Source organism: Lytechinus variegatus, chromosome 3 (assembly GCF_018143015.1).
Source record: "Lytechinus variegatus isolate NC3 chromosome 3, Lvar_3.0, whole genome shotgun sequence".
Taxonomy (NCBI): Eukaryota; Metazoa; Echinodermata; class Echinoidea; order Temnopleuroida; family Toxopneustidae; genus Lytechinus; species Lytechinus variegatus.
The window spans coordinates 31,670,218-31,683,109 of NC_054742.1; the positions used below are offsets into that span (position 1 = coordinate 31,670,218).

The following is a 12,892-nucleotide window of genomic DNA, read 5'->3' on the forward strand; positions in this document are numbered from 1 at the left end:
TGAGGGGACATCATCAAATGTGTCATTTGCATGTCACTGAGTTATGCACATCACTGTTTTGTAAAAAATAGGCGAAATTTTAGAATGTCATAACTTTCTTGTTTTGCGTCTGATTCTAAAGCGTTAGGCTCGTTATTTTTTTCTATTTATTTAAATCAACATTTTTCTGGGGTAGACTTGACCTTTAAGCACATATAGATCACTTTACAACTGAATGTTTTTATTCCCTAAAATGGGGGGGGGGGTTATGAATTATTATTTTTTTGGGGGGTTAAAGTGAATTAAAAATGAGACTAGTTTACTAATAATTTTCTTATTGATAAAGCATTTTGGCAATTATGTTCAATATGCTACTCAACAATTTATTTAATAATGGGCTTGGACATGACTTTCAGTTTGATAGTTACTCTCATGTTCTCATGTGCACAATTTGTTAATATTTTGTAATGCTTAAGATCTCATTTTGCTGAATTACTGAAATATCGGGTCAGCCAGTGAGCAGAACAAATGAGTTCAAAAGATACAAAAATAAAAGTCTGGAAGAAGTTTATTTGATTTGAACCATCAGTAAAAAACAAATAAAGATTACAATTAGTCTTTTTATTAATGGAGCAATTGCACACCATCAGCAACCAAACACTATTCTTCTATGGATACTTGCTTTATACAAGCTGCAAGATATCAATGTGTATGCTGAGTATTGCTGACCAAAGTAATGCAAACTTAATCTAAACTGAATTATAATCATGGTTTTGAATATTAAGTGGTAACTATTTCTACATATTACAAATTAAGATATTGTCATTAATTCAGTAAAAATATTCTTTGAATAATGAAAAGTAATGCAATTTTAATAGTCTGATTAGTGTGACAAAGTACAACTAGCTTTGCACTTACAAATCCCACAATTTGCCACTCTATTTCAATGCACACAACATGATTCCAGCAACAATACATACTATCCCAAATAATTTTTTTGTTATAGCTAAAATTTATGTACATGTAAGTATATGTGCGTATCACATGTGACGTGCGTTCTTCTAACAACGTGTTCAAGAGCACTTTCATTGCCATCACTTTCAATGTGAAACTAACAATTATTTACACTCATCTCTAAGCATGGGACTGGTCGCAGATGATGATAAAGCTGTCTTCCATAAGAAGCCATTATTTGAAACCATCAAACATTACTTGTTGTATTGATACTAATGTTTCACATTTACATGTATGATTTCAAATTCCACAGTTTATATATAAATTGAAGCAGTCACCTAATTAAGTAACGTAAAAAAGTCATCTGAATTAATATTGTAAAGATGAAACACAAAGAGGTTGAATTCCAGATTTTCAATCTCTATTTATCTTTGCATACATATAGTCCAAATTTATTTATTTTTTAAAACTTGACTAATATCATTTTTAAGACACAGTGACTTCACTCCCCGTATGAGAAGATCTCTTCTCGTAATATAGTTAGGTTGTTCATGAGTGAGCCTAGCTTTGTCATGCATTATGTCCAGTCATGTACATTAATTCTAAACTACATGTACATGGCCTTTTCCCTGTATGGACTGATAATAACAATCTACGATGTACACTTTGTACAATATCCTTTCTAAATCACAAAATGTCATTTTTTACCAAGAAAAAGAAAAAAAAACGGCAAAAGAATTAAGGCATTCAGTCATGAACCAGATTTTTAAGGATAAAATTGAAGATGTATTTGCACTTCTTTTGTAAATTTGATATTCCAATATATTAGTCTTTAATATCAAATATGTTTCCCCAAAATATGCTGATTTGCTTACTAGTATTATATCATTTTTTCCTTGCATACTTGAAATTCACATTTGTACAGAATTAATTGTGAGGTGTGCAACTGGGAAAAAAAAATCAGTGGGACATTAAATTAATTATTCAATTGATTATAGAATCAGATCTATTCAGGACAAACATGGAAGAGAAAAACAAATGGAAATTTACTTGAGAATCACTAATTTGCTATGATCATAAATTGCATCCGATAACTTTCTTGTGTTCATTGTCTATGCTTTTCATAAAACGAAAATAAAATCCTGCTGTTATGATTTGACCTGGCAAGTTTTTGCGTTGCTTAAAATGCTTGAAACCACATGACTTTACTTCACTGCAATTCTGTTTCATTTGCGATTAATATGCTTAAGGGAAAAAGGGGCTACTGATATTAGCAGTTGGAAATGAACGATAGCTTTTTAGCAGTCAAGTATATGTACATGTAGGATATATTCAACAGGATTTTACAGATCTGTTAAGACCTCACTTTTACAACCATGTCAAGAGAGAAAATACAGAAATGTGATGTATAATTATTTGAGGAGATTTGTAAGGCAGTAGAAGATATTGGAGTTAGTGATTACTTGGGGCACCCCTAACGTACCCACCCCCATGTGTGTCGTGCAGGCAAGCTAAGGAGCCACCACTGGGGTTCTGATGAAGAGGAGATCCCACTCAATCCATTGGACATGGTCTGGGCCAAGTGCAGAGGCTATCCATCCTATCCTGCTTTGGTACGTACTTCACCTGTCATCACATTCCAAGATCTTCAACCGCGGGTGTCCAACCTATTCACCTTAACCAACCATAGTTGGAAGAAATCTCAAGATCAACAGCAGCTCCTCTCTCTCTCTCTCTTGTCTATCACGTATCTCTCTCTGTGCCAGCTTGGCCTGGACTGCATCAGAGACAACAGCACAGGTTGTAGCTCTTAAGAGTAGTATTAAGTCAAAAGAGCTGCCTAAATATGGAGTAGGTGTAGTTCTCTAGCTGTGTTTCATCATTCATCTCCAGTTACTGCTTTGAACATCACTTTCTTTTTGAGATGAGAGGATCGTGTTGCATCTGTGCGTTCTCCAATTCTATGGCCAGTTGGGTGATAGGTTGGACACCCCCGATTCAATATTCAATCCAGAGTAATTGTGAGAAATATCCATGTGAATAAATTTTTTTAGCCGAGGAGTTCAACACATTACATAACAATCTACACTAGATAGCCAAATGACAGCACATGCAACCATCACCAATCAATATTTACATGTAGGAGTAGTCAAACCATGTATTTCATCTCATTACAGAAATTTAGGAGATTAGTGGTAGAATTCATGATTTCATTCCTATTTCATCGCTTTCATGCTTCACTTACCTTCCCTCTCACGCTTCTTCCTTAACAAATATTAGAATCATCCCCTTCCGTTCTGTATTTAGTTATCAATTTTTTTTATTTATATATTCATAATTTGTCATCATATTTATTTAATATTTGGAAAATTATGATGTAGTTGTGAACATAATGGGTATGCTGCTTCATGTTCATAGGGAACCATATTTTTTTCAATTGAATATTTCGCAGCTTTCGTTCTGTGTTGCTTTTAACGCTTCCATATATGGTATATCAAAGGACAAAATGGAATACTAAACAGATACTTTGAAAAAAAAAATCAGTATTCTTTATATATTCTATTCTGGATTAATTTTAAAATCAATTGGTGATATTATAATGATTAATTATTTAGAACTATTAGTTCATATGTTTGTTTGTGATATATTTGGCATGTTTTCTTAACCTACCCAGTAGTTGCATGGTAATGCTTTCATCAATTATGAAATGTAATAACATAACATGTAAAATGGCTTCCAAAAATGTACAGGAATAGAGGAAATTGATTTTTTAGATACTATACATGCTTATTTTTTCACTCTTTCATCGACGGTAACTTATTTAGAGATTCATAAATACTACAAAATAGATCTAATGAAATTCTATAAATTTGGTATATACTCAAACTCGGTGAATTTTGATTGTACTGTAAATGATGGAAAAATTCTTGAATGAGTGAAATGAAAATTTAGCAATCTGGAGTTCTCAACATAAATCAATTACACCTTGATAAACATATAAATACTACTTGATATGTTGATTTATGTATGATTATATAAACCTTTTGCTTTGTACTTTGTTATTTGAATTTTTCATACCAAATTACCATATTCATAAGGAAGGGAACTTATGTAAAGGTACACTTGGTAGAATATGTATTTCATAGGTGCTATTAATAAATATTTTCTGCTTCATAACCCATTGCAGCTCTATTCTTGCTATGAATTCATCTTTCTTATTTGTTGTCATGTTATACCAGCTTAATCATAATGGTCATCATTGAGACAAAGAGAAAGGGAGTGAAATACATTTATTTGAACAAAGATAGCTAAGTTATACTTTAAGCCTTTTTTGGACACATAGATATGTTAGCACTCTGTTGCACACAGTGAAATGGTTTATCACATCTATAGACCTTCACCCTATCACTGGTAGCTATTGTGGCATGATATTAGGTATACAGTTAGTGAATGTTTCCCACATATTAAGAAGATGTGATTAAATTTTACTAATTTACTTGCATGTTGTCTCACCTGATAACTGAAACGCTTTGATCAAGAGCACAACATTGATGTTTATTTTGAGACTACATAATGACCCTGCTGAATAATGAATGACATGGACTCTGTTGCATATAGAATACTTTTAATAGCAATTGACCAATTGGATTTGTGGTTTTATGAGCATTTTGTTTGCCATTTTTGCAATCACCAAATCAGAATTGAGATTTTGAAATTTGCAAATAAATGTGAATCTTTGTTATTCATCGATTTTGTTTTACAGAGCCCAAATCTATTCTCAAATAAAGCCTGTCCTTCAGTGTACCCCTTTGATTTTATGTAAAATATTGCCACATATTCATGATTAATGAATTTGTGAAGGGTTTCTCTCATAAATTGTCAGTCCTATCAGACCAAGTAACTAACCACAGCAATATTCTCTGCTTTATGATTTTAAGACTTACTATGTATTTTCCATCATTTTTTATAATGTGATAAAACTGATAATATGGAGTCATGGACTCCATCAGAGCTAATTATTTTTACTCCTATTTTACTACAATGTATTTCACATGGGGCAAATATCTTCTTTTTCCCCCTTTGGTTTCAAATAAGTTGGAGAAAATATATTTTGTATGTCCTGAAATACCCTTGTAAACTACTTTTTTTTATTCAGACAAGTTCGTTTCATCAGATATATTACAACTATTAAATCATGTAAATTGTCAACTATCTCGAAACATGTACTGTGCATTGGCGTACCAGTCTGTCAATCTATCTGTTTCTATCCTTATGTTTTATTTTATTCATGTCTTTTCTTTTACTGTTTGTAGATTATCGACCCCAAGATGCCACGGTCTGGAACGTTCCACAACGGCGTGCCCATCCCAGTGCCCACCACGGAGGTGCTCAACCAACGTCTCAACTCGGATGACATGCTCTATCTCGTTCTTTTCTTTGACAACAAACGCACATGGTTAGTTGGAGTGACTACTTTTTTCCTTCACAGTTTTTCTCAGAGTGGTTTCCTCAATATTAAATACTGATTTAATCCTCTTATAATAGATTAATAGTATGCACTAAATTCCAGATTTTTTTCTACTCCAGGTTATTTCGTCAGTGATCTTACAAAACGGCTCTAATCTCGGTCTCCAAAACATGATTTTTGAGATATTTCAAAGTTTGGATTTTTTTTTAACTGCACATAACTTCGCACTTTGAAAGAAACCAGATCAATTATTTATACCAATTTAACCCTAATTCTGTCAAGGGGGGGGGGTGAATCTACCCCCCCCCTCGACATTTTCAGCGATCATTTTGCTGCGCGAAATTTTTCTACTGTGCCACTCACTGACTTTTTACTGTGAAGTCTTGCGCATCTTTAGAGAAAGAAAGCACGATCTGGTTAGGGTTAAAGCATACATTCTATTATTTTATAAAATACAAAATTTTGTCTGCAATCGTATTCATTCTTTCAATATTTGAAATGAAGCACATGTATGCATTTCCGAAGTTGCTATTTAAAAAAAAAACGGGGTTTGAGTCACTTCATAAAATCATGTGCTGTTTTTTAGTGACTCAAACCATGGTTTGAGCCAGTTCGTAAAATCATTCTTGCCATGCGCATGTTTTTTAGAGGAACAAACCACATATGCGCAGCATCGAGGTTGGGTCTTTGCGCGCCATCCCAGAGACTTGACAGTACACAAAGTATGGTTTGAGCCAGTTTGTAAAATCAAAGGAGGGTTTGAGCCAGTTCGTAAGAAATTTTAATATGCTCTTATTCTTTAAAAAATATGGATTTTAATCTAAAATTTAGCAAATCAATAGAGTGAATCACAGGCTTTAGGAATATGCAACAATTTTTTTTTATTTGACCGAAAATTAGGTTTGAGCCTGTTCGTAAAATCACTGACAATTTGAATAACCCAACAAAGTAAAAACAAGGGGGGGGGGGTAAGGAAGAGGTTGAACCAATGAAAATAAAGATGAGATGATGTAGGGAAAGTGGCAGCTTATGTTAAATTGTTTGTCTAGGTTCTGTGCTTAGATGTGCAATTCAAAAGAATTTGTACATGTATGCAGTTAAACAATAAAATGATACCATATTGGGTGCCTAACTTGACTAGTTTAGAATGTATACTTGAAATGATATCTGAATATGCTTTAGAGTGTAAACACCTCATTGAATGAATATGATGGTATTCGTGTAATTCTCAATCCTGGCAAAGTTTATGTTACCTGTAAACCTAACCTCCAGATGACTAGTGGCATGTAGGGCCTCCACCAAATGTCTCCACCTTTGCCTATCAGAGGTTACAGCTCTGGCTTCTGTCCACGTCTTCCATCCAGACAGGGTCCTTTCTGTTTCTACTGTTCGCCGGGAAGTTGTTTTGTGCCTGCCCCTTTGCTTTTACCCTTCTGGTGCCCAGGTCAATGCTGTGTTGCAGATGCTTGCAGGTTCCCCCCTTAGTGTGTGCAGTGCCCAATAAATTTCCTCATTATTGTCATGCTCAGTTTCTCCATTTAGGTCTTTTTATGTATTTTCATTAAAAATCTAAATCATAAGTCAAACTTATTTATTCCATAATGGTAATAATTAAAGAAATAATATTTTGGTTCTGTTTTTTATCATTTATATCACGTGCTTAATATTAATTATTAAGGTTATCAGTTTTTGGTTTGTCCAGACCTATACTATATCTTTAAATACCTGTTGACTTTGTAGGCAATGGCTTCCAAGGACCAAACTGGAACCCCTCGGTGTTGATTCTGGCTTGGACAACGTCAAGCTCATGGAGGGACGCAAGTCAACTGTCCGCAAGAACGTGCAAATTGCATACGATCGTGCTCTCCATCACCGACGCAGAGTGACAGGCGAGGGCACTGAACCATTCACAAGCGATACAAGCGAGGCCCATGATACTGCATAAGGCTCAATGTGTTTGTCTTTCTCGTTTTCATTTTCTCACTCATTTTCTCTTCATCTATTGTGTTCTAATTGCACTACTTTATTGTCTGTATTTCTCAAACATTATCTCTCAATTTCTGACCTCACTTATACATTTCTCTATTTTTCCTCATTTTCTCTTGTGCACTTCTGTTTAATGCATTTTTAATGTGTGATGATAAAATACAACTGGAATCAATTTTGTTGGTGTATTATATAGAGACTCTAAGAGGAAGAAATTATATTAAGTTTTAACAGTACATGTATGTAGCACTACTTCAACATGTTCATCATTTTCTTTTCTGTAATCATTCTTTGAAGATTAACAATAACTTTAGGGACTTACTCAATGTAACAGGATGACACTTATCAGATAAGTGCATGTATCACACTTAAGTGAAGAAATATAACAATGTTTTTAACTTATCTTATGTATACATTTTGTATTTGAGGAGCCAAGATTGGAATAAGGATTTTTATTTTCTTTATGATTGACGGTGCAAACCTATATCAAATACTTCCAAGGACAGAGAATTCAGATTTCACATTACTCTTATTATGACACCATTCACTTTTAACCCCTAGGCATCTAAATTTTGTCTTGTTAGGGGACTGGTCAACTAAGCTTTGCAGCTTTTTGTGTACATGGCATGAAATTATATGTTGGTGAAGCAAGGAATTTGCTCTGTAATACAATAACCTTTGGACTGTTCAAATTGAAAAAAAAAGAAAAATATGCACAAAATAATTTTCTGGAGTTGGACAGAATACTTGATATATTCATAGCATGACAGGGCATTGAATGTCATGTCTTAAATAATTCAAACTTTTATTCAAGAGTTGATAAGATGACGTATAAAAATAAGTTTAGTGTTTTTTCATATTGTAACGCAAGAAATGTGGTTTAAGCTTTAGGGTCTCGTGTGAAAATTGCTGCATAAACATCATAAACTGTGACAATGTATACAAATCAAGCCTTTGTAACATGAACAACTCCCTCTAAGAAATTCCTGAAACACAGATTAAAGGTCAAGTCCACAGTGAGTCCGCAAGCCCTGAAAAAGAAGCTTCTTTTAGCCAAGTGATATTCATGACTAAAGGGTTTTTGCATTGTTAATGAGCTTGATGCGGACCAAAACACCTTTTTGCTGCTCTAAATATTGACCAAATTTCATGCTTTTGGTATCTTTGTAAAGAAGAAGGATCACTCTTTTAGGTCATGTGTTTGGATTTTTAAAAGTATTTTGTAATATAGGGGAAACTCTTGATCTAAAACATGAAACAAAATAATTTTTTTCATGCAAAAAAAGTTGTTGTTTTCACACTTAATTTCTGTTTGAGCACAAATGATTTTTAGACTATGATAAAGCTGAAGATCTAAGCTTTAATATATGATTTTTATAAGAAGATGTATTTTAGATGGGTCAGGAGCCAGCTTTTCATAAGCCGTGTACATTTAGTACAGTTCAAAAACATGAATACTGCGCTCTGATTGGTCATAGAGACCACACACCCACACAAATTCCAATGTTCCCCACACTGGGCCTCTGAAAGGTCACACTCACCATGTGGTAATCTCTTCAAATTACCCGCGCCTGTTTTGAAAACATTCAGCCAATCAGAACTCTGGAATTTATGCTACTCAGAAATTTCAGAAATCTCGTCTTGCATCTTGATGGTAAAAGCTGGCTGCTGACCCATCTAAAAGATGCCACATATCAAGAGTGACATTGTAAGAAAGTATAGAGTTTGAGCTTTCTGATGATATAAATAGTGTTTGTGCCTAAAAGTAATATTGCACAATTTACAAGTGAAAACAGAGGAAGAAAATTCTGTTAGATGCATCTTTTCAGGTGAAAAATTCATTTATTTATCAAAATATTTTATTCAAAAGAAATAACCAATATAAAAGAGTAACATTTACTCTTTACCATGGTATAAACATAATCAATATTACTCAAGGAGAAAGTGGTTAAATTCTTTGAGAAAGAAAGTCTTACAATTCACAAGATTTTGCAGGGACATGAATTCAGCCATGAGAGGACTTGGATAAATCTTGCTCATTAACACAGGTGCTTGCAGACTGACTGCCAGACCACAAAAATGTTGATTTGAATAAATAGAGAAATATCAAACTAGCATAACACTGAAAATTTCATCAAAATATGATGTATATTAAGAAAGTTACATTTTAAATTTTTGCTTATTTTTCATAAAACAGTTATATACACAACTCAGTGACATGCAAATGAGAGTTGATGATGTCCCTCACTATTTATTTTGTTTTTTATTGTTTGAATTATATAATATTTAATTTTTACAGATTTAACATTAAGGATCACCTGACTGAACCATATAGTATTAACACATTGCTAATTCTATTTTTTCAGGGAGGAAATAATCTTTGTTTCACTTGACAAGTTGACAATGAGGAAAAAATTAGAATATTACATATAATGAAACACAGAAGAAATAGTGAGTGGATGGCATTATCAGTCTCCTCATTTGCATACCGACCAGGATGTTCATGTAACTTTTGTGTGAAATTGAGCGTAACTTTAAAATGTCATATAATGTTTTTTTATTTTACATCCGATTTCGATGAAATTTTCAAAGTTATGCTTGTTTTTTTTTTTTTTAACTCAGCTTTTTGTTGGGGCGGACTAGTCCTTTAACCCTAAAAAGACTGGGGAGGGCTGATTCAGCCCCCCCCCTTGACATTTTTCGCGATAAATCTGCCGCGCAAATTTTTTTGACCGCGTCGCTCGCTGACTTTTTACTTTCAAGTCTCGCGCAACTTTTGAGACCATAATTGTGACCCCCGGGTAGGCGGTTCCAAAATTACGCAACATTTCGTAAGTGCATGCAGACCCCAAATTACTCAAAAACATGAATTTGGGTACAAATCCAATGCAAATAGTGTTCTTAGCCAAAATTCATAAATGTATCATTTTTTTTCCTTTTACTGCTTAAAATCAATTAATTTTATCTTGTTTATGGTCATAAGAAAGTCCCCGACAATTTCCATTGAAAAAACAAAAAACAAAAAGTTGAAAAACAAAGAAATACATAAGAAATTTAGAAAACAATAGAATACATAAGAAAATAAATGTGATTTTGAATTTTTTTTAAATCAATTTAATCAGATGCCTATCTAGAGTATGTGAAACAAAAATTAGCATTTCAGGGGCATTATTTTATTAATTAGAGCAAACTTATGATTTTACACATAAATTAGCATAATGAGACAATTTTCGTCGCGATCGGGCGATCGACGGCCGAGATCATAAGGGGGGGCTGAATTAGCCCCCCCCCCCCAGTCTTCTTAGGCATCAAATAGCCCAGTCTATTTAGGGTTAAGTAATGAACTTGGGAGATAATCTCAGTCACACATTTTCTGTACCTAACGTGTATTTTGTGATTTTTTAAGAATCCATCCTTCGGAGAAGAAAATCTGCAAACAGGCTGATTTAATGATCTGTTGATTATATGCTTTGTCTGCTTTGTCATAGGGTGTGTAGACTAATCAAGCAATGAAATTCATGGTACTCAAGAAAAGTGTTACAGCAGTAGGGAATTAAGTTATAATGAACACTTGCAGTGTTCAGGTTATATTTGAGCATACTTTTTTCTATAATAATGAATTCGCCACCTTCTTCAGTATGACAGTTGCTTGTGAATATGTTTTTATTCTATAATTTACATACAATTCCATTTTTGTAATCTTTATCTCACAAATCATTTTCTCTTCCTTTTCTCTATTTAGAAAAGATTCCTCATTCCATGTTTTTTTGTTGTTGTTAATACATGTCACATTGTGCAGCAAGTTAGCTTTCAATACAATCTGTAATTTTTAATTAAAAATATTTGAATTTGATAATATCCTGAAGGTATACATATAGATGTTGACGATTATTATTATATGTTTGGTGTCACCCGGGAAGAAATAAGCGAACTGAATCACTATGACCCTCAGGTCTCTCCTCTGGATATAACAGACGGGGGGATTGCAGGTGGACCACTACACCGGGTTTCCTCCTACTCCTATACAAATAGGGTTTTTAACGTGCAAAGGTGGTGACCTCTACACGGCGCCTCCATTTAATGTCCTTTTGAGGGACGGAGTGTTTTCCACTGTAACAACCTGCATCTATTGAACAGTCTCCAGTCATCTGACGGGGTTGGACTTGAACCCATGACCTTTGGTTCGACAGGCAGACGCTTTGATAAAAACAAAGCTCTTTTTAAACTTAAATTTTGTTAGGTCTTTGTCTTTAATTGGTACACCTTTTTTAGGTAGGCTATCACTCATTAAATTAAATTGAAAAAATCCTGGATTGAAAATGAGCTAATTGTGTTATCAATTTGGTTTTTAAAACATTTATTTCATTTGATTATCTGTTATATTAGGGATTATTGAAAGAATATATACTAACAAGAATTTCTATTTGAAATGAAATTTCTTGGATTTGCCTGTAAATATGATGAAAAATATGGCAGTTAATGTGAACTAGAGGAGTATTGATGAGTAAAAGGTAAATGAAAATGAAATAATTTAAATTATATACTCTGATTATTTTGAGGAGAGAATGAAATTTGTCTAGGCTATATATTCTTGGTTATGATTTTTTTGGAATAGATTTTAATATGAATGTATATAGTGTAAAATAGCAATCAATTGTAAATTTACATGTTCATATCTTCTAGTTTGGTAGGGCCAATTGATATGGAGGACTATTTATATGTAGATCTCTGTTGCCTTAATACAAAGAAAGTACATTGTTTTATTTGTCCAGTTGCATGCGGAAAGAGTTTTGATTTTTTTTCTTTTCTTTAAGACTTGGAAATGTATTGTAACTGTTTGTTTCCAATCAATAAATTGTTAGTAAAAATGCAAATTCATATAATATTTTTTGTGTGTGTTGGTGTAAAGACCCCCCCCCCTTCCTTCCTTCCTCCAGCTCTATTTTTATTCAACAGAAAGACAGGAAGAGTAATAGAATACATTCAAATAGAAAAGTATATAATGCCATTTATTTTCCATGCAAAGTGTCAATAAGTTGAGGATCAGCAAAACAATTCATCAGTAATGTATACAACACACTCCCTAAAATTACTTTCTAGGGTGCAATGAAGCAAGAGAGTATATTATGTATTTATAGATATAACAAAAATATTATCAAACTACATAAGATACTGCACCAAATTATGATGACAAGATTGTGGCATAAATATCACATAAATACAAAATATAATTGTGGAATGTTTACACAATTCAAACATAAACATCTAAAACAGAGATTCCTGCTATAATGAATTAATTGTGAACCACTTCAATTTTTGAAGGCCTCCTTTGGAACAAAATAATTTTTGTCATTCTCTAGTTTTGGATGCATTCCAACAATAAATATCTAATAAATGTTGGCAAGATAAGAGATAGTAATGGAATGTCGAATTAATTTCCTGGCAAGAAGTATATGACCAATAGACTGGAGCTATAGCTCCATGAATAGTCTTTGCTTTACTACT

At 33.3% G+C, this 12,892-nt stretch overlaps 1 protein-coding gene across 5 annotated transcripts in view; it reads left to right on the forward strand.

The window, feature by feature from the left end:
- LOC121410772 (peregrin-like) overlaps positions 1-8,820 on the forward strand; it is a 31,114-nt gene extending 22,294 nt beyond the window's left edge. For 3 of the 5 annotated variants that reach the window (XM_041603066.1, XM_041603068.1, XM_041603067.1), the window contains exons 10-12: positions 2,440-2,546; positions 5,247-5,389; positions 7,142-8,820. In XM_041603066.1, the coding sequence (XP_041459000.1) occupies positions 2,440-2,546; positions 5,247-5,389; positions 7,142-7,346 (455 nt within the window). In that variant the 3' untranslated portion in view covers positions 7,347-8,820. The remainder of the gene's footprint in view (positions 1-2,439; positions 2,547-5,246; positions 5,390-7,141) is intronic. The other 2 variants (XM_041603069.1, XM_041603070.1) reach the window with 1 other exon arrangement.
- The last annotated feature ends 4,072 nt before the right edge of the window (positions 8,821-12,892 follow it).